General features: G+C 48.5%; 7 protein-coding genes across 7 annotated transcripts; 5 read left to right on the forward strand and 2 right to left on the reverse strand.

Moving 5' to 3' along the window:
* Window positions 1-274: 274 nt before the first annotated feature.
* ANOM_006349 (transcription factor) lies at window positions 275-2,677 on the forward strand (the record flags this gene model as incomplete). Its single annotated transcript, XM_015551605.1, has 4 exons — window positions 275-555; window positions 635-1,460; window positions 1,510-1,786; window positions 1,848-2,677. The coding sequence occupies 4 exons, from the start codon at window positions 275-277 to the stop codon at window positions 2,675-2,677; spliced, it is 2,214 nt and encodes a 737-aa protein (XP_015406155.1).
* Window positions 2,678-3,721: 1,044 nt separating this feature from the next.
* Window positions 3,722-5,446, forward strand: ANOM_006350 (acyl-CoA dehydrogenase; the record flags this gene model as incomplete). The annotated part of the gene is made up of 4 exons (XM_015551606.1): window positions 3,722-4,036; window positions 4,145-5,060; window positions 5,129-5,238; window positions 5,311-5,446. Coding segments are annotated over 4 exons (1,338 nt in total), but the record flags the coding sequence as incomplete, so codon positions are not given.
* Window positions 5,447-7,215: 1,769 nt separating this feature from the next.
* On the forward strand, window positions 7,216-7,612 carry ANOM_006351 (putative ubiquitin conjugating enzyme (UbcD); the record flags this gene model as incomplete). Its single annotated transcript, XM_015551607.1, has 2 exons — window positions 7,216-7,417; window positions 7,473-7,612. 2 exons carry the CDS (start codon window positions 7,216-7,218, stop codon window positions 7,610-7,612), a joined length of 342 nt encoding a protein of 113 aa, XP_015406147.1.
* A 267-nt stretch (window positions 7,613-7,879) lies between these two features.
* Window positions 7,880-10,411, reverse strand: ANOM_006352 (glyoxalase family protein; the record flags this gene model as incomplete). Its single annotated transcript, XM_015551608.1, has 3 exons — window positions 7,880-7,975; window positions 8,739-10,271; window positions 10,340-10,411. The coding sequence occupies 3 exons, from the start codon at window positions 10,409-10,411 to the stop codon at window positions 7,880-7,882; spliced, it is 1,701 nt and encodes a 566-aa protein (XP_015406149.1).
* Window positions 10,412-12,954: 2,543 nt separating this feature from the next.
* Window positions 12,955-14,546, reverse strand: ANOM_006353 (18S rRNA pseudouridine methyltransferase). Its single transcript, XM_015551609.1, has 3 exons — window positions 14,424-14,546; window positions 13,712-13,974; window positions 12,955-13,639 (listed from the first exon to the last, which is right to left on the reverse strand). Exons 1-3 carry the CDS (start codon window positions 14,464-14,466, stop codon window positions 13,163-13,165), a joined length of 783 nt encoding a protein of 260 aa, XP_015406138.1. The 5' UTR covers window positions 14,467-14,546; the 3' UTR covers window positions 12,955-13,162.
* Window positions 14,547-17,798: 3,252 nt separating this feature from the next.
* ANOM_006354 (ESCO family N-acetyltransferase) lies at window positions 17,799-19,088 on the forward strand (the record flags this gene model as incomplete). The annotated part of the gene is made up of 2 exons (XM_015551610.1): window positions 17,799-17,853; window positions 17,924-19,088. The coding sequence occupies exons 1-2, from the start codon at window positions 17,822-17,824 to the stop codon at window positions 19,086-19,088; spliced, it is 1,197 nt and encodes a 398-aa protein (XP_015406150.1). The 5' UTR covers window positions 17,799-17,821.
* Window positions 19,089-19,814: 726 nt separating this feature from the next.
* On the forward strand, window positions 19,815-21,365 carry ANOM_006355 (uncharacterized protein; the record flags this gene model as incomplete). Its single annotated transcript, XM_015551611.1, has 1 exon — window positions 19,815-21,365. The coding sequence occupies one exon, from the start codon at window positions 19,815-19,817 to the stop codon at window positions 21,363-21,365; it is 1,551 nt and encodes a 516-aa protein (XP_015406139.1).
* Window positions 21,366-21,686: the final 321 nt, after the last annotated feature.

Raw genomic sequence — 21,686 nt, forward strand, 5'->3', positions numbered from 1 at the left:
AATAATCCCCATCCCCTTCGCCTAAGGCTCTAGGGTCCCTCTACTGTAGGTCTGGCCAGTGAAAAGGAACGGTTTCAGTACCGAGTACGGAGTAAGCTTAAACAGTATGGCCTAAGGCAGTGAGGAGTTCGCATTCTCTCCATCACTACTAGTATCTTCCGCAACCCCCCCCTCTTTCCACTTGGCATCCACTCCTGTGGCCGTAGACAATATCTATAAAAAGAAACGAGGCCCCATTGCAATCTGAGACCTTAGCGATGAATTTTTCTATACCATGAAACGCAGTCGCCTTGATTTCGAAGCCAATGGCGATGCGTCGTCCGCTTCACCTCCCCGAGGTGCTCTGCCGTATCCTGCGCCGGAGGCTAACTCTCGACGTGAATCAATACATATACCCAAGATTTCTCGAAAAATACGTGCGTGCACCGAATGCAAAAGGCATAAAGTCCGCTGTGATATGAAGGCAGGGGAATCGGTCTGCTCCAGATGTCGGCGCATGGGCTTGGAATGTGTCGTAAACAAGAGCCTCCAAACTTTGCTCGACGATGAAGCAGAGTATGTGCGCTTTGCTTTGTTTGAACCCGGATTCCACCATGCATGTATCCTCGCTAACCCGATAATACACGCCGTGTAGATGGAAGACAACGATAGAGCTTGCCATGACCGATTTGCTCAGAAAGGCACAATTACCAGAGCTCTCATACTATCAAGCCGTTGGCAAATCAGCAGAAACACCACATAAGAAGAGCGATCGACGGGGATCTACAGTATCTACAGAAGACATACATATCTCGAGAGGCGATCTTGGAAGAGATGCGACCGATGGTGGTGCCAAATCAGGAACAGGAGTATCCCACCCGCCTTCCCTCATCACCCAGCAACGATTGCAAACTGCTATTGACAGGGAAGAAAAACTATTGGTTACAGCTCCGATGGGCAGCTTGTATGAAGTGACCCAGCTGAGTGATATTCAAGAAAGTACTCCCGAACGGCATCATACTTCGGACCGCGACACTGACCTGATCTCGCGAGGGACTGTGGATTTACAAGACGCGGAGGAGTTATTCTATTTCTTTGACCAGGTACTCAACCGCTATCTATGGGATGGTATAGCCCTTGTGCATAAGGACCTCACATCAGTCCGAAATTCTTCTTCAATGTTGGCTGCAGCCATCCTCACTGTTACAGCTTTGCATATGCCCCAAAAAGAAAGACTTTTTGATACCTGTTACACTGAATTCGCGAAATTGGCATCAGAGTCAATGCTTGATAGACACCATACCTTGGACGATTTACGCGCTTTATGTATAGGCGCTTTTTGGCTTGCAGATGTCAGCTGGAAGCTGTCGGGGTATGCAGTACGTATTGCAACCGAGCGCAACCTACACCAATCATATAGAAAGGCTACTCAAGGCTCACCTGAGCACCAAGAACAAGCAAGATTGTGGTACCTTCTCTATGTAAGTCTTCTCCATTGAAGTTTTGTATTGCAGAAACTAACGATACTAGACTCTAGAGCACCATTTTTCCATCGCTTATGGCCGACCACCTATAATTCATGAGGACAAGAGTATCACCAATCATAATACTTTTACCATGTCCCCCACAGTAACACAATCCGACCTGCGTTTGCATAGCCAGGTGGATTTGTTTATCATCCTTACTCGCATATACCATGCTTTTGGCCCCGACGTCGACCTTGAGGTACCCGAGAACGAGTTTACTACAATCGACAAATTTGACGCCGATCTTGAGGAGTGGCAATCTGGATGGCTACCCCGCCTAGGTATAGTTGCCCTTAAGCCTTCTGATTGAATATCTGCGATCTAACATGTTGGATTGAATAGCCGGGAGTCGTTATGTTGGTGCGTACCCCTATAAAGCTGTCTACCTACACTACCATTTCTCCCGCCTACAACTCAATTCTGTTGCATTGCGGACATATCATTGTTCACTGTCAGCCCGCCCCTTATCTAACGAGCGAAAAAAACGAGCAAACCTGGCCATCGAATCTGCTATTGGTACTCTATTGGTCGTTCTGGATGAACCTGATATACAGAGAGCTTTGGTCGGTGTCCCGTTGTATCTACATAGCATGATCACCTTTGCCGCTGTATTTCTGTTGAAGATCGCAGCAAGAAGCTGCTCGAGCTGTATTCCTAGTCAGCCAGGCAAGCAGAATTCTATTGCATCAGCGGGTCTATCCATCGATATCGCATACGTGCGGGCCTTGGTTGGACGGATTATTGAGCTGATGGTGTCCTGCAGTAGGCGAGCTAGCGAGCGTCACCTCAGTCACCACATAGCCCGTGGCCTGAGAAAAATGCTTACGGGACTTGAGGAGTGGGAGAAAAGGAACTCTTACAACGGACAGTCCACAGGACAAAGCTTTCGTGACCCTTCTCAGAATTCTATGTTCAAACCCATAATAATTCCTGGGGCACAACCACTGGGTGAGCGGGATACTATATTAAACCACCCGCCCCCGCTACTGGGCATCGCTCCCTTGTCTGCTGAGAGAGGCAGTGGATTTGAATCTGCTGCGGCACAATCGAAGCAACAGCCAGGTCTCTCGGAAGGCTCTGTGGATCCTATGATGGCTGATCTGTGGGGCTTTGATGAGGAGTATTTCCCTACAGGGGTCTTTGACTTCCTTCAGTCCCAAATGCCCGCCTGATTCAGGCCACTGCCTCCATGAACCTTTGCAAATTGTGACAGGGTTGTGCTTGTTATACACACCTTTTCCTGGTTATAGCCTTGATTAGTTTCTATACAGCATTAGAGCATTTTGGGGCGGATCTTCATGAGGTGGTGAAGCCTAATTTACTTGGTCTCTTATACACCGGGATTTTCCACATGGGGAGAGGTCTCGCTCGGGATGCTGCTACATGAACTGAAAGAGCCTCCATACCGGAGACCGTGTCCTATAATTCACAGACGAATCCTCCGATATTTCCGAGGGTTGGGGCTGCAACTTGTCCTCAACATGCCGCAGGATGGCAGACTTCACTGCGAAGTTTTGCAACCGGTACACTTAGCTTCACTCATTAGAGGACGAGGAGTCTTCGTCTACGAAACCAAATTGCTGCGGCAGTACACGAAGAACCACCTAATGCGAGTCGTGTTTCAAATTTCTCAAGCCAATGAGCCAATTGTATAACAATCTTGACGTACATAAGAATCGAGAAGTGTACGATCTAGCTTGATGCTAGGCCGTAGTGCGTGGCATAATGGGGATGGCAACATGTCCACAAGCCATTCTACGATACAACTAGAGGCTCGACAATGGCGACTTGCTTCCATTGATTTCTTTCCTTCTTTCTTCCCTCCTCTTGTGTTTTACATTGAATATGGTAGATACGAAGTTCTATCAGTTCATTGGGCGACGCTGCCGAGGGAACAGAACACAAGCCGAAACTGATAAATAGTGGGTGGGGAAATGCCGAATATCCGCCTGCACTACCCATAGGATGTATTGAACGGCAGGGGCCCTATTTTCTGAGATCCTTCTTACCCGATCTGAGTATCAACGGGCTGGCTTGCGGCTGTACCTTGTGGTTGCGGAAGGTGGATGCGGAAGTCTCCAAACGGGAGGCCGACACCCGGGGCGATTGCCGAGGGAAAATCGTCCTTTTCTAGTTCGGGCGATTCAAGCAGCTTCCCCGCAACAACTACTATTTATGTTCGCGTATGCCGTACTAGCTGTCAATTCTGCTGTAAAACGTTTATATATCCATAGAAAGAGCTTATCCACGTCGCTTCCACCTTTGTTTGAAGAATTTCCATCTTTTAACGCGGCTTATACTACTCATCATGAATCGATCATTGCTCCGTGCAGCTTCACGCCACCTCCAGTCGGCAAGCCACGTGCACAAGACGCCTACAGCTTCACTTAATGCGCCAATGCGCGGCTTCGCGACCGCCTTCAACTGGGAAGATCCTCTGGCTGCATCGGAGCTATATACGGAGGAGGAATTGGCGATTCAGGACACAGCGCGACAGTATTGCCAAGAGCGCTTGTTACCCCGAGTTCTCGGTATGCGACCTCCCTGTTTGGGGCAGGGCCGACACCGGTCTATGAAAGGCTCCATACGTTACGCAGAGGGATAATGGATATGAATGCTGACTTATGAGTATCTGTCAGATGCTTATCGAAACGAGAACTATGATCGCAAAATACTGGAAGAAATGGGCGAACTGGGTCTTCTTGGCGCCAGCATTGAGGGTTATGGTTGTGCAGGTGCCAGCACTGTTGCGTCGGGCCTGATCACGAAGGAGGTTGAACGGGTAGATTCCGGATACCGATCAGGGATGTCCGTGCAGAGCTCGCTGGCGATGACGGCCATCTACGAGTTTGGAACCCAGGAGCTAAAGGATAGATTTCTACCAGGGCTGGCCAAGGGAAAGATTGCCGGTTGTTTTGGTCTTACAGAACCTAATCATGGCTCAGACCCTGGTTCTATGGAAACGGTTGCACGAGAGCATCCTACTAAGAAGGGCTATTACTCGCTCTCCGGCACGAAGACTTGGATTACTAACTCCCCCATCTCCGATATCATGATAGTGTGGGCCAAACTGGAGAGCACAGGTAAGATCCGCGGGTTTGTGGTGGAACGTGACCAATGCCCTCCAGGCACCGTGGAGACTCCGGCTATCAAGAATAAGACTGCCTTACGGGCGTCTATCACCGGTATGATTCAGTTGGACGACTGCCCGGTTCCAAAGGAGAATATGTTCCCCGATGTTGAAGGTCTCACTGGGCCTTTCACCTGTCTTAACAGTGCTCGACTAGGAATTGCCTTTGGAGCCATGGGGGCTCTTGAGGACTGCCTTAGCCGCGCCCGGACCTATGCCCTGGAGCGGAAGCAGTTCAAGGGCAACCCTCTGGCGAAGTATCAATTAATCCAGAAGAAGTTGGCGGATGCTGCCACAGATGCTGCTTATGGAACGCTGGCAGCGACCCAGGTTGCTAGACTCAAGGACGAAGGCAAATCTACCCCTGAAATGATCTCCATGGTCAAAAGACAGAACTGTGACCGCGCCCTGGCCAACTCTCGGATGTAAGCAGTCCCACTTTCATTCCCCTTTCCTAGTCGGGATTATGGTACTGATCTTAACCATGCGATAGACTTCAAGAAGTTTTCGGCGGAAATGCAACCAGCGATGAATACCATATCGGCCGGCATGTAGCCAACCTGTTTGTGGTGCAAACATATGAGGGGCAGAGCGACATTCACGGTGAGTATTAGACCGAGTTAAAATCGCCGTCCTTTCCGGCATAAAGGGGCCCGGTGCTAATGATTGGCGTAGCATTGATTCTGGGGCGCGCCATCACTGGAGTCCAGGCGTTTGTTTAGGACACTTGCCACTGTCATCCTCGTAGAATGGCTTGCGACTAATTTGGAAACAGTAATGTGTATAAATATAGTAGTTGAACAGGTCGGGACAGAAAGAAACGGTGCATCTAGTCATATAACATGGTTTAATGTCTAACCCGGCCAGTCAAATGCCCCGTGTCTGTTGCTGATCTAGCTTCAATCACTACACGATAGACGCCGAGTCGTAAGTACTGCTACTTGGTAGTAGAGCCTTCGAGAATCGGTACCTTATATGCACGTGATTTTGGACTGCGCCACGTGGACACGCGAGGCTTGATAAGAATGACAAATTGATGAAAAAAATCAAATAAAACGGGAAGTTGCTGGATTTCAAGAATGAGGTAGATCATTCTATATATGATATACATAGAGTATGAGTGAGTGTGTATTTGAGACCTTGCCTTGTGTGTTGGAGAGAAACGAACTTGAAACCATTTGTTACGCTGTCCGCTGTATGTACGCCGTATGTAGATGTTACAAAGTATCCCGACAAGATGGGTCTCCATTGTACTCCAGAGTGTACCTCTGGAAGTGTTCTTCCGCTTTTGCAATTGTCAAGGTAAGAAGGCCCTTAAGGAAAAAAGAAAAAGAAGGGAAAAGAGGGTCCATTACAGGCATAGGATCCAGTGTCCAGTCACAGACAAGAATCATGACTGAAAGTGGCGATACCTTAACCTGGTCATCTTTGGCACTTGCGCAATTGAAAAACTTACAGGGTAGGTACTACCTATTTCGTACTATTGTCCGGAGCATCATGGATGTATGGATAATTGTATATTAAATTTACTACTTAGTATTAGAGGCCCTCTGTGTGGCTTAGAGGGGATGTGGCTGAGAGGAAGGTCTGTATGGTACAGTATTATGACCCGTAATACGGTCACTGGATCTCGCTCATCCACTCTTGCCTTTCCCTTTCTCTCCCTCTTCGCTCTCTCTCTCTTCCTCTTTTTCTTCTTTCAGCCCAAATTCCCCCTCTCTTTTTGCCCCCCCTCCGACGTAATCAATCTCGCTGTGAGTACCTCACCACCAACACTCCTTTCCCCCAAAAATCTTTCCTTCGATTCTTGACGTATTCCTTCTCTTCCTGTCCATTACATCCTATTGTATTCTTTTCCCCTTCTCCCTACGCCTTAGAGTACTGACCGGATTGTGCTGTGCAGATTTCTTAAATTCGATACTAACCGCTCTTTCGACTGAGTGGTCGCTCCAAAAGCCTCTTTCTTTTTTTTAAAGGAAACGAAAAAAAACCTCACATCACCTACAAAATGGCTCTTAAGAGAATTAACAAGGAACTCACTGACCTCGGCCGGTAAGATATCTATATCTCTATCTCCATGATTTCCCCTCTTCTCCATCGTGCCACTGGACGAAACACCCCACTATTCCCGCGGGGCGTTCATGAATCACTTCCTAAACCATGCCCTCCTTTGATCTAATCGCTGTTCTCCAGAAATGCTAACGCTTCCATTCTTTAATAGTGATCCCCCCTCTTCCTGCTCCGCTGGACCTCTAGGTGAAGACCTGGTATGATTTTCTGAATCCCCCCTCCTGGTTCCTACATATCAATCCGTTCCCGTTGACGGCGGTGTCGCGGGACCAGCACTTCGATCCCCTGTCCCCTGCACCCGTCGATCGCGAACTTATATAAAACCCCAAAAATCAAATACTGACAGGCAATCTTTTCGCAGTTCCACTGGCAAGCTACTATTATGGGTCCTGTGAGTGAATTCCGAATCATAACACCTTGTTGGCTGCCTTGAGGCTCGCCCTTCCTGAACAAATAGGGACCTTGTGGCCTGCCCATGCGCCTTTCATATACTTGCGAACATTATCACTAATGCGATTGGTTTATCAGGGTGACTCTCCATACTCGGGAGGCGTTTTCTTCCTAACAATCCACTTCCCTACCGACTACCCATTCAAGCCGCCTAAGGTCAACTTCACCACTCGTATCTACCACCCCAACATCAACTCTAACGGCAGCATCTGTCTCGACATTCTTAGAGATCAATGGAGTCCTGCTCTCACAATCTCTAAAGGTTCGTCGTCCGTATCCCGCGATCGCCGTTTTCAAGACTAACCGTTGTTTCGCAGTGCTGCTGTCTATCTGTTCGATGCTTACAGACCCCAATCCAGACGACCCATTGGTGCCTGAAATTGCGCATGTGTACAAGACTGACCGCCCTCGGTATGAAGCGACCGCCCGCGAATGGACCCGGAAATATGCTATCTGATCTTCGAATCCCAATATAACACGGCCACCTTGGTCTTCCAAATCGCTTCTGCGTCTTCTTTCGCTCCGTTAGATCAGATCCGAAGCCTGGCGTACCGTGATCGTAGATCCTTTCCTTGTTTTCCATTTGCGTGTCTTAAATTACCTGTTACCCATTTTCTTTATCGTTTTCTCCCTGTCGGCGGGAAATGTCATATCCAACGATCATTATGACCAATACTCATGCATTCATGGCATCTTTTTGTTTCAATCAATGGAGTCGGGCAAATTACGTGATGAGCATATAGCCCAAGGCTCGTGGGTCCGTCCTTGGGCCGGGGATAGGATGGAGGAGGATGTTGCTGGTACGGTCGTGAAGGCTTGCCTGAGGTGTGATGGTTATGAGACGGCGTGAGGAAATCAGGTGGCGATGGTGTACTGGTGCTGGCGTTTGTATCAGATAGCAGCTATCGAGGCAAAGACCAATCAAACCAGTCTATTGATGATATCTTATTTCAAGGTGGCGGACGTGTTTCTTTCGTAACTCGTCGTACGTGCGTAGTTTTCGCAGTCAATTGCCCAGAATTCATAATAGTATAAAACTGTATGTCTATAGAAGTACGGTCGCCCAAGGCTGAAGGTGTGTCACAATGATGCGTATGTATATATATATATATGTGTGTATATCGATATCGGAACCTCGCGTGTAATATGAAAACAGAGCACGCTATATATAAACTGACCCAAATTTGAAGATGGAATCATCAAGCCCATTTTTCCTGTCCACGTTGTATTTTGTCAGAACTAAGGATCTGGACCTCCTGTCCGAGTCTGTGGTATAGATTGTTCCTCTTTCTCGGATACCATTTCTGTCGATATAAAAATAAACTGATTGTTGAATCGATCCCAAATAGCAATAACTTCTTCCAATGTATACAGAACATAACGCCAATGGTGATGCTGTGAACATGCCATACTTAGTTTTGTATGTCATGATGAATTTGAAGTATGATGAAAGACTCAGCATATAGAGAGATGAAGACGATGAGAAGAGATGCAAGAAGCGATAAAAAAAAAGTAGCAGTGTAGCGGGGAAGAAGAGAGCAAAATCTTCCCTATGCAACTTGACTTCCCCTCCGACTGCTGACCTTGGAAGGAGCCTTGGAGCCCCCTGCTACGCTGCCGCCAGCCTTGATGGTCCGCTGTGATGCCCTCGAAGCATGGCTCGAAACCTGGCTCACACTGTCACTTGGCTTGACGGGCTCATCAAATTTGCTGGAATGTCTAGAAACCCGGGAAGCCGCTTTAGAGGCGTGGGAACGATGGGAGACAGAGGATCTCCTCGAATCATCAACCTGGCTGATTGAATCATCGGGAGTAACATTGGTTTCGACGTCAACATCGTCATATACGCTCTCTGGAAGCGGGATATTGCGGGCAGAAACACCTGATTTAGCACCGCTGCGGCTGGAAGCAAATGATGCTATAGAGCCTTCGGGCAGTGGGACGTTGCAGGCACTACGCGTCGCTGAGACAGTGCTGCTGGAATGAGATCTTGCAATTGAATGGCGGGAAGAATGACGAGAAGAATGGTGCGACGAATGGTGTGAGCTGTGCGAAGAGTGATGGTCTTGATAGTTGGCCTTGGATGGCCTAATCGTCGATGACGAATACACGCTTCCGTTGTCCATCGCTCGTGACTTGTCATGGAAGCTGCTGATCAGAGTGGCCTCATAACCCCGGGAATCAACCGATGGTGGGTATTCAATCGCCCTGACAGGATAGTCGTTACCACTGTACATGCTTCCCTCAGAGGCCCGGCGTCCGTTCTGATCAAGGTACACACTGCCCCCGCCTCCTCGCGGAAAAAATTCCGAGCCCTCGTAGATGGTGCTTGCACGAGGGTTCTTTGAGGTGACACTGCGAGTCAAGGTCGGACGTACTTCTGACTGAGAGTAGACACTCCTGGCCGGGGGAGCCTCGATGGCTCTGAAGCCTTGCAGTTCCTGGGATGGAGATGAGGCTTGGGATGGAGATATAAGTTGCGCGAAATCTCGGGGCGAGTATTGGGGTGGGGGTGTTGTAGTTTCAGAAGGCTCTGAATCGCCTTTTGACATTGCGTATGCAATAGCCGCGCCCGCAGCAGCTCCGATAAGAGTACCAACGATGGTCTTCGCTGCCTTGCCGTCGTCGGTTTTCTGGGTGGTGTGATGCACGACATATGTTGGTGACGGCGCCGGCTGAACTTCACGGGAAATGACTGATGGCACTCCACGTTCAGAGGGTGCAGCTCGCTCCACAGCAGTCGTCGCCTTGGAAACATAGGATCTAGCTTCGGATCTGGGAGGAGCCACGCTCTCGGGCCTGACAGAGCTGGCTTTGCTTGTCGCTTTCGAGACAATCGAGGGAGCTGTCTTTGATACAACCGAGCCATTCTCGAGAAGAGCCAAAGCTGACCTGCTAACCTCCGACCTAGCTGATGAGCTACTCGGACGGTAAACGGCCTCTATGCTGTTACCATCAACATCGATGATGGCTGCGCTGTAGTAGCCAGATTCAGAATCACGGGTTTTTGGCTCTCCGTGAATCTTCCCCCCAGCCTTCAATGCGTGGATGAAGAACTGGCCTACTGCATCCTTTGATGGGGCAGGAAATGCAACATGTGCGGCGCAGCTGGCACCCTAAAAAGCGATTCAGCACACAATCATGCATGAACTTGGGTTTGCATTGGCCGGGCGCTTTCACTTACCCTGGTTTTTGCTCCGTTATCCAAAAGTCTGCCGGTTCCCGGGGTTCTGGCCGAAGCCAATATAATCGTCATGACGACCAATAAACTGATAGCCCAGGGGCTGTAGACAGGAAAGGAAGAATGATGTTGAGGTGGGGAGGTGTGAGACAGTCAAGGTAAGATGTGATACAGGCATGTCCAATGAGGAGAAGGACTCGCTGGGTTGTCAGCGAGTACGCACGCGACGGGTTGATCCTAGGGGAGGAAGTATGATATAGAGGATGGAAGCAATAACCAAATGCTTCAGACTTCGTCCTCACAAGTACAGGGTCCCAACCTGAAGATTGACTGAGGTTGAAACGGGAAAAGACGTTTGGAGAAAAACAAGGATATATGAATGTACGAACAGTAATGATCAAGTGAAAAGTAGAATGGGACGTAAAGGAAGGAGCAACAGGGTGACAAGATATATTATTTCGAGGCCAAGCTATCTATACGGGGGTTATCCCAAGAGTGCCCAACTTATATCCAATCAGACTGATCGGAAGCTAACAAAAAAGAAAGATTTGTTCCCGAAGGAAACAATCTGCTCTAGTGATGCAAAACACGGTCTAGCATAGCAGGTATTATTGCATAAGCTCGCAATGCGTCCGAAAGCAAACCAATCCCGACGAAGTGTCGACCTAGACTGGCTCTGCGTTCTCTTACCGAAAAAGACGAAATCCTGTCGGAAGACGGTCAAGAGACCCATGATGTTACCTATCGGTGAAGCTAGAAACGAGGGGAAGAAAACGCTCTCACAGTCCGCCAGGTCATCGTGGGGAAAGCCTGGCGGCCGGTCCTGTAGGTGGCCCTGTCGGCATCGGATGGGGCGCCTATCAGGAAACGGTGGATACTGCAGATGGGCCAAGCATCAAACCGCATCATGTCAGAAGTTGAAGTGAATGAGGCGACGATACCAGGGTTGAGGTGGAGGATGGTGATTGGTAGTGGTGGAGTCAGTAGAGACAACACAGTACTCCTTCCTACTATTTTTCAGTAATCACGATGATAATAATAATAATAGTAGCCATAAGAACTGAGATAGGAAATGATGCTAAAAAAGGGGATTCAAGATTCTAGCTCGATAGGCCCCAGCCAGGGTAGTTGGGCTTTGGTCTTGAAAGAAACTTACACAAGGTGCCTTGGTGCTCTTGCATTCAAAGACAGGGCAAAGACGAATAGTTTCACGTAAAGGACCGTCTGGGGGGGCCACTGAGGGGCATTTGGTCACCCTGACCGATGGGGAGTTTTGTTCCTGCTTTGGGCACTTCTGCTGCTCTTAGTCGCTGAATGGCGCCGTCTGACCGCCAAACAACACCCACTTGGTTTCGGTGTCGTGGATCAAGTGTCATGGCTATTCGACGAATGAGGGGATGTAACATTAAGGGTCATGTTTTCCGGAAGGAAGGAGAACGAAAGCAAATAAAATGAAATGGCCACTGGGCAGGCCTCACTTGGTTTCAAGAGACTGGGCCCATGCAGAGGATCTGGCATCAGCGTTGATCCTTAACTCCAGTAATGAACTAGGATGAATGGTTTTGCACGTAACCAAACCGCCCCCCTCCAGAAATGCCACACGAATCAATCCGTCCACAAGTCAAGTGAAGCGGGAGATCCACATCAAGGAATTGCTGCGATGTCTGCATGCCACGTTGAAGAGGGAGACTCCATTCCCAGCCACTCGAACCACCCCGATCGATACTTGCATATGGAGTCAATGCAATTCTCCATTCTGGGTCAATGGTGCATTTATTGTTAGACCCCACAGATAGAAGTGAGTCACAGAGAAAAAGGGGGAAGAAGAGGGAAAGGAGGCAGAGTGTAGTGATGGAGGGGACAAACGAAAAGGGCTGTGAGAGAGTTGCATGGCCTCAGGCATTTGGTCACGATGGTTCGTCTTGTTCACCTTTCCCTTTCCCTCTTCTTCTTCCACCTTGAACTATCTTTTGGCTACACCAAACCACCCGATATCTTGATATCATTAGTGATCTTATTTTATGGCCGCTTTGCGACTCGCCTCTCAACTTACTGTCTTTGACATGCAGGCCGCTGAATATTTTATACACGTTTCGCTTCTCCGAAGCATGCATGTACTCCTACATACCTACGTGACAACGTGCTACCCTACTCCTACCAACAAAGGAAGCAAATATTGACTGATGTCAATGTCAAGCATGAGCGCGGAGCGTCTTGTCCCAAAGACATTGCCAATAGTTGATTTCCCCATTATGTTCGTGTACTTAATTCTATTATTAACAATCACATCATCTCTTGATCTTCAGGTGCAATACAAAGCCCCAGCACTGTACAGTTACCTCTGTTCGCGCAAAGGAGACTGAAGATATGCAGATTGTGGAAGAACGCAGAACCTCGCTGGGGTTGGTCGAACTGCAAAGACTAGTGGCAGAAGAACTTTGGAAGAACCCAGACCACACCCTCACCACTTTCTTATCGCAGATATCCCTGATGCTTTCTTGATAAGGGCGAGCTATCCAAACGGAAGCTGATAGCTCTTTAAAAGAGCCCTTAATATAGTGATCGTGTAACCTTCGGTATCGCGCGGCGCTGAAGGCTGCCATGATGCACAAAAAACAGGAAACGCGAAAGATACCAAAAAACAATAGGAGACTGTAGGTAGTGAGCCCAGAACGGTAAATAGGATGTGGCACACACGTCCTTCCAAAGTTGGTGTTTGCTGCACTCCTGGCATCTCAAATTGGGTGGATAGTCGCAAGGAAATTCGTTACCTCGTCAAGCTTTGGCCGTTCCTATCGAAGGAATATTGTATCCGAGACGTGCGAATCATACAATATCCCACACTTCCTCGGCCGCATGGCAGAACTTGCTGCACGCCACGCTAGCGCTCAAACTGTAGTTGCTGATACTGATTGTGTCGTCCTTGAATGAATCGGCAAAGTCATCGTGACCTTTGGCCATGGCCCCGACGAAGATACACACGCTCTCCTTAGGGCCTAGCGACTCAATGTAATCTCTGGTCCGCACCACGGGAGCCTCATAACTGAGGGTCACCTTGCGGCAATTCGGGGGCAGATGATCGGTGATGGGGTTCTTGATCACCTTGAGCAACTTCTCCTGGGAATTGGTGGAGCGGATCGAGAGTCGGTGCAGGAGCTGGACCATGAGACCAGCGAAACGCTTGAACGTACGCGGAATTCGAACACTTGGGTTCACTTCGATCAGAACGCCTTTGGCCGTGTGGATGAAAATTTGGAGTTTGCCGGCCTTGTTGACAGGGGAGTCGAGCAACGTGAGAAGACACTGCACCATGTCCGGTTAGTTTCTCTCATCGAAGACTCATAAATTGGAGCTGCAACTTAAGGAAAGATATACCTGATGAGTGATATCTGGTCGAGCTTCACTGATGTCTCTGTTCATCTTGCGCATCACACCGATATGCTCATCGCTGTTCAGCAAGGAGTATTTCTCATCACGACCGGCGCCATTGCGTCCACCGTGGGAGGCACGATAGGTCTCCAGACTAGCATGGGAGAGAACAACAATTAGGCGTTGGGTTTCCTTGTCGTTGGCGGCAATAGGAACATGTTGCTCGGCGACGAGTTGAGGTAATTCCGGGGGCGGGCAAGACTGAGTCCCTGAAGTTTGATTGCGATTAGCATACATTACAGTGCATTCGGATGGCATGTTGAACGGGATATTAAAGGAGGGGTTGATGGTTGCGGGGCTGGCTTGAGAGAACCACAACTGGTTTGATGAAAGCGGGGGGTAATGAAGTCGGGGTGACACGGGCGTTGTCTCAAAAAATTGGACACGGCCGTGGAATGCGGAACCAACGAAGAAGGATAGAGAATATTATAGAGGACGGACGGTCACTCGAAAAAAGTCCAAGTAGACCGATGTCTTCGAATTGGTGCCTCGAGACATGAAATAAGGATGCAGAAGGGATTCGATAACCAAAAAAGAAAAGAGAGTTTGGATGGGGAGGGCAAAAAAGAGGGAAAAAAAAAGGCAAAAGAATAGGCTCTGAGTTACGACCGGATATGATATATAAGGTAAATAATGGGGACTCAAGTGGTATACGTACTCGCACGCTTTCTCTTCCCTGCTGCCTGAATATCTTGTGACATGATGTCGGATTTGAACGATCGAATTTCGTGGTGACTGAAGGGGAACTAGAAGAGCTTTCACAATGCTCTTTCGCTTTCCCTCGGGGTGAGGATTGACACGAGGAGAGAAAAGAGAAAAAAAAAAAGACCCGAACAGAGAGAATGAGCCAAGGACTGGAGATAGGACCTTTAAGTGTGGATGTAATTACAAGGCACAATGCTTCTTGCTTTCTTTCTTCCTACCTACCTGCTCCGTGGCTTTTGACGGTTCTCTGCAGACCACAGAATATTGGACCTGAAAAGGTGATAAGATTGAAAGATGTGACTGTTGGACCGGCGGGTTGATTCGCAGACAGCGGAAAAAGAAAAAGAAAAAAATTAGAGCAAACCAAAGCCAAACTGCCAGACTTACTTCGGCCCGCCTTAGGAATCAACGCTGCTTCGGGACAGCTAGACTGAAGTGGAATAGTCAACCCAGTCAGACTGAATCCCCATTCATCCAGTCTTCTCACCCTGCTCCACTCTCCTCAAACCTCCAATCCATCTAGACTCCAGAGAACGGATGAGTGAAGGAGGTATGCATGTCTCGACTCCCCCAGTTCTCGCTCACCACCCAGTGTCTGTCTGACAGCGCCATTGTTCGCCGAGTATGTTCCATTGATCTGACCTAACCTCCTATGTCTAATCTAAATATTCTATCACATAAGCTTACTATGTTATTTGAAGTCATACTCATTTCCCCTCAACACTTATCAGTTATCAACAATACAGTACATCATAGACCTGATTACCAGGGGTCATTTTCAATGTCATCTCATCTCGTCTTTGAGATTGTAGTGAGAAAAAGCCTAAGGATCAGTAACCGGCACGGCTTCTTGTAGACCCTTGACCGGCCGTATGCACCAATCTATACCTGGGTTCTCAAGGCATACTTGACACAAGGACCCTAGAGCTCAACTGGGAAGGAAGCACTGCCAAGTTTGAGGATCGACCTGGTGTCTTTCAGATGACTCGATGTACCACCCCGTACATACACGAAGGCAGCAGTTTGGCCATTGAAAGGCGCATGGCAACCACCTCTTCCATGTTAAGGTTACACCTGTGATGTTTGAGCTTGTTTTCTACCACCTAGAACAAAGTACACCCTGCAGAGTTTGCCATGAGCACATCTATTCGGTGGCTGGAACTTTGGAAGTGTTCGATGATATGTATGCACTGTACTTCTTCAACGTATCCGGGTTCTGGAGGAACCATTATGCGACGGAGTGTCCATAGCCGTTATCTACTCCGGGAAATTTTGAAAGTGGAACACAGTCTGACTGAACTAGTGGTAAATAAGGAGTGCCTTAGATCTATCTCTATGCACAGGATCTGTTCATAACCTGGCGTCTATTGACTGATGGCGTTCTAACATCGGAACCCTGCAGCAGCACACTGCTCGAGGAGTGATGAAACGAGGATAAACCAACCTGCCGTTCTACGGACTCTATATGATAACTAAATTAGAATGTGCTTCTGTCGATCTCTCTCGGCCTCCATTCATGTGTGATGGACTTTAGCGGGGTAATGATCAGATGCCTCACAAGTTGCCACCATGGAATCCCACTTGGGCTAAGTTTTACCACTTTCCACTTGGTCAGAAGGTAATACTGATACCACTTGGTCACGATAAGCAAACCCAGAGTCATATATTGGTGTACGGTCAGAGGTACAGGTACAAACTATCTACTCGATCCTGGGGATAGCACTAGGATTGACTGGTTAGTTACTTTCTCAGTGCAGTTCTACTGAGTACCATAATCAGTAAGAAGGTGGAAGAGGGGGAACCTAAAAAAGGGGTGGGCCTGAGCAGTCAATTTCTAAAGAGGTGTATTGATGATTCTTATTTGAACTTTTTGCGTGGTACATCTAGGGAATATACAGAGTACGGAGTAGATGAATGTATTACACCCCTTTACGAATCACAAACATGCCATTTGCAGGGAACAGAACAGAAGAGTCGAGGTTATGTCTATTCAGTACCCCTGTCTTGGAATTTGGCCAAAAATAAAATAACTGGAAAGAAAGCTAAAATAAAATAAAAAGAAGGAAAGGAAAGAAAACAAAACAAAAAAAAAAAAACAACTGAATACTTATTCAGCGCAAACACCGTCACAGCTCTTCTGTCCAGTAAGGTCGCCAGATCCATCAGCAAGGGCATGGACGAGGCTGGTTTGATCCTCCAGTAGATCTGTGAATATCCACTCATTGAACGGTATGTATGGAGGATGCACCGGGGGAGTCGTCTAGTCTACCTACTTGGAATTCCAGTCAGCCAACGGCGATTAATCTAAAATTAAGTAGTAATACAGAGAGAGAATCACTTCACCATGAAGGACTCTTCGATTTACTTCCATGTCCTTCAATCATAATAATAATAATAATAATCATAATAAAAAGAAAAGAAAAATAAATACGACCAAAAACAAGCTTGCCACATCATCACAGTACCGAAGTTATCTACTACGCAACATACGAATGACTCCTACTCAGGATCCTAACATACTCCAGGCTGCAACGCATGTACGACTGATATGGTTGGTGGCCGTATCGTCGTTCATTATTTCAGGAGGCGAAGTCAAGTATAAGTTTGGGAAACATAACACGACAGCGAAGAGAGACAGGAGGAGCTGATGCCGTGTCTAGAGTTCCACAATCTCCAAGCATTAGTGGATTCCTTTGATGGGTGTATATATTAGATGATGAATTCTTAGCATTCTCCTGGAATCGAGTCTCCTCCAACAACCGGCAGAATCCAGCGAAACCTATCTAGGTAACAGTTACTCCGGACTTCGTGTTGGGTTCTCAGCTTGGAGAGTGGCCTCCCCTGCTTCTTGCGGATCTTCTTACGTCGACCCCCCCATCCCTTGATACTTAGTCACCGTTCTTTCTCCTTCTGCGAGGATTCACGCAGACACATATATCGCCGTGATCCCATATCCAGACTGACTATCTGGTCACCCGTTTGAGAACCCTGGGTCAAGAAGTATGTAAGTTGTGAAGGAAACCCTCCCTTTTGTCCATCAGGAGACGGCGGCGTTTTTAGTCCCTCACGATGCGTTTCTGCGCCCGGCGAGCAATATGACTAAATGGGGACTAGTTCCTGGGCACGCGTTTCCGTCACCCGTCGATCAGTTGGCCGCCGAAGCCTTCCGTCAATTTGGAAAATAAATCATCATCATCAGTGAAATCATAATAAACACCTCCCACCTTTTTTGTCAACATCTTTTCTTTTGTTGGATTTTCACCCTTACAACGTTCATCCTACCCTCTATCGCATAAACTCGGAAGGCCATAGATGCTTGGCTCGCTCGAATATATGATTTGAAACAGGGAGATGCCGTGGACTGTAACAAATTCATTCAAGCGGTACGTGATTCGTTGCCTGATTTTCCCACCCCTTGGATTCCGCAACTCCAACTAACAAGGGAATATCTAGAGGCCTTATGATGAAAACGTACGGTAGACCCGTATGGCGCGTCTACGATGATGACCTAAGTCCAGCGGCGAAGAAAAGACGCGTCCAATCGGGGAATGAATCGGACGAGGCAGAGAACAGCATCCAGTACGCCATTCGCGAGTCGTCCGCCGCTGTCCTGTCCAGTCCGTCGCGTCGCAATTCCATCCTTCTCTCTGAAGGAACGCAGGATGATGACCTGTCTACACCTCCGTCCTCACCGCCGCCGCGCTTGAGTTCACCTCCGGCCAACACGCGAAAACCCACTTTCGCGTTTCTCAAACGCAAACAATCGGCGAACAAGGAAGCCGGCAACAGCTCCCCACTGACTGAGGTCAACTCCAATAGTGTACGCCCATCGGTAGACCCTCCCAAGAAGAAGGCAACGTCGCAGCAACCCGCCTTGAAACAGATGCAACTTGACCTAGGGCACGAAGTGAGAAGAACCTGCGCGACCTGTGGAATGGAATACGTGCCGTCGAACTCGGAGGATGCAGCTCTACATAAGAAGTTTCATGATATGAATACAACAGGAGTGGATCTGGGTAAAGCATTCATGAGGGCAAATGCCTCGCGCTGGGTCTATGAGGCTACACGCTTCGATGAGGGCTATGTGGTCATTGTCGATCGAAAAGCGTCTCCGACCGCGAAGAATCAGGCCAAGAAGGTTCTTGAGGTTATCAATAAGGAGTTGTCTTCCCCCGAGATCCAAGATGATGTCCTATGGAGCCAGACGGAACCCCCGAGGCACTTGCGCAAAAACGGTGTATCGGAGAAAGTGGACCGTTACAAAGTTTTCCTGCATATGAAAGATAGTCGATGTGTCGGTGCCTGTTTGACGGAGCGAATTTGGGAATCACGACCGGTTGAAAAGCCTGCTAGCCAGACCAATCGCCCTGATTCTGCAGTCACGGTTCGCAACGAGACCCATCCGGCGATCGTGGGGATTTCACGCATATGGACATCCGGGTCATCGCGACGGAAAGGGATCGCGATGGATCTTTTGGACTGCGTGGTCAGCAATTTTATATACGGCATGGAAATTCCTAAGGAGCAGATGGCATTTAGCCAGCCTACCGAAAGTGGTAGAGCCTTGGCGCAGTCGTTCTTTGGGGATGAGGAGTGGCATGTATACGAGGAAAGCTGAACGAAGTTTGCATATCATTAACATCTGGAGAAAAACCGTCCTGTGGAGGGACGATACACGTTTCATTTTTTCACCCTTCTCTCTTTTTGCTTTTTTCTTAATAAACGGGCGAGCTGATACCCTCCTTTCTCGGACAATGGAACTCGAGGGAGGAATACTGTGACGACCATTTATCATTTCGTATTGTATAACCCTGGTGTTTGGGAAGGGTAGTCTGCTTTTTTCATGCCGATCTTTTATTTCCCCTTTTTTTTGGGTTAATCTTCTTCTTGTAACATATACCTATTCTTTATCATTTCTCCCTTTTTTTCTTTTTCTACTTCACTATTTGTTTTGTTTTATTTTCCCTGGCGGGGATGCAAGACAGGCTAAACGCACACGCAGAAGAAGTCATTGATGCTTTTCACTTTGAGTCTCTCCTTAAGGCTAGTACTACCTCAAATATGTCCGGGATACAGTTAAGTTGGCGACTCCTAAGGTACTAAGTATCAAAGGTACCTTAATTAGGCAGTAGTGTAGGTACCTAATTGACCGCACAGCCGGGGCGACACTTCGTGGCGCGAACCATCGGCCGTTTAGTTGCGCTTTCCGGAAGCCGCGCGAGTGGCCAGCGGCCGTCGACTTTCTTTGCCGACTGATGATGTTTGTTATTCTCTTCTTTCTGAACTTTCTCTTCCAGTTTATTTCCCATCGCTCCCATGATTGGTGCCTCCCACTTTCTCTGCGATGTCTGGGTTAAATCCATTCCGCCCTAGAAAGACAGAGAGTGAGTTCGACCCGCCGCTTCCGGCATCTTGGGATAGTCAACGCTCAGTGCTGACCGTTGTAGACCCCTCAATTCATCATTCTTCACCCGCTACCTCGACCTCCGCAAAATCAGCCTTTTCTACACCCCCATCATCTACTACGGCCTCTCAGCATGCCCTCTTTCAGCCGAATGGCCTTGCCGGAGCCCCGCCCACGTCCCACGTTCCGGACCTCGATGACACGATGTCCTCCGATGATCAATCCGTATCGGATCCCTTTCATCAGGGCATACACATGAGTGAGGATGACATGGAGGATCGAGACGGAAGTATATCGTCTGCAACATTTGACGTCTCCAAGTCTCGCGGCGGTGATTATCTCCAAGAAACCCTCCACAACACTGGTCCACGCACAGCTCCATACCTTAGTCAACCAGCTCCGGCGATCCCGACAACGCCATCTATAAGACAGACCGGGAGGGCAAGCAACGAAGAATCCCTCCCCGAGAGTGAAAACTATAAAGACTCTGGTAACATAGCGTCTGGAAGCTCTATCCAATTGCTGGCCCATCATTCAGGTACTCGTGCCGCAAAGAATTCCGCCACGGATGTTTCTCGAAGCACTTCACGAACAGACGCATCGAAACGAGCTATAGTAGGAGACCATATGCCAGCAATTGATGCAGAGGCAAGACCTCTGGTCAGTCGTTCAGGCAATAGGGAGAAGATACCGCCGCCTCCGCCCAAGAGCCACCATGGGAAGTTAATCAACCCTAGCCCTGGCTCGACTCCCTCCTCTCCTCACCCCGCACCTTTCAAACCTACAAACCGCTTTTCATTTCATGGCCTCCCCCTGGAATCGTCATCGTCACCCAAACCATCACAGCTAGGAGTGGATTATTTCACCGGATCGGCTAGTAGCGAAGCCGAAAAGCCAATTGAGCCTTTAAAGCGCAGCCAATCTCAATACAAGCGACCACCGACACCGCCGCTGAGTAGGCGACACAGCCAGATGAGAAGGTCCAAGACCACCGTGTCCAAGCCAAATCCTAGCAGGCTTTCTATGCCGGCCGTCAAGATGGAGGGCACTGAGTCCCCTCCGCCTAGTCCAAGCTCTTGGAGCTTGAACCCTTCGCGAACTCGGGATACCAGACCAGGTTTTTCGTCTGAGGAGAACACCCGGAGACCTTCTATACAGCACCAGAGCGCTAGTGTGGTGATATCCACGCCGGGCACAGATACCTCGGCTCCATCATCTCAGTCCAACTCCCGGACGCCTTCCATGAAACGAGCGTCGATAGGCAACCCTTTGCCACCACCTCCGCCTCCACGACGCACACGAGGATCCAGCAGTCAGAGTAATGATAGCACCCGACCGACAAGTCTCCATTCAGAGAAGCGGCCGGAAGTGCACGAAGAATATATTCCTCATCCGTCCAATGCCAATGATATCTTGGCTGATCTATCGCGTCTACAGAAGGAGGTGGATGACCTACGGGTTCATTACGAGACCCGTAAGCCTAGCCATTAATAGATTTCTGGGCCGGAAGGAAGCTGGAGTCTGATAGGCGATGGAACCATTGGACACGCGGTTTGTGCGTGTGCAGCCTACTGCTGATGTTATTATTTTTATTTCTCCTTCTTCCGCTAGTACTACTACTACTACTTCTTCTTCTTCTTCTTCTTCTTCTACCACCACTACTCTTCCTCCCCCTACCTGATTCTATATAACTCGTTCCATTCCATGAATCGGCTGATGAATGAATTATAATGTCCAAGTGCTATCGAGTATTATATGGGTTCATTTACTAGACAATTGCATTGGAATTTGACACTCACGTTTTAAAAAAAA

The sequence above is a fragment of the Aspergillus nomiae genome (genome assembly GCF_001204775.2).
Source record: "Aspergillus nomiae NRRL 13137 chromosome Unknown contig00167, whole genome shotgun sequence".
Classification (NCBI taxonomy): domain Eukaryota; kingdom Fungi; phylum Ascomycota; class Eurotiomycetes; order Eurotiales; family Aspergillaceae; genus Aspergillus; species Aspergillus nomiae.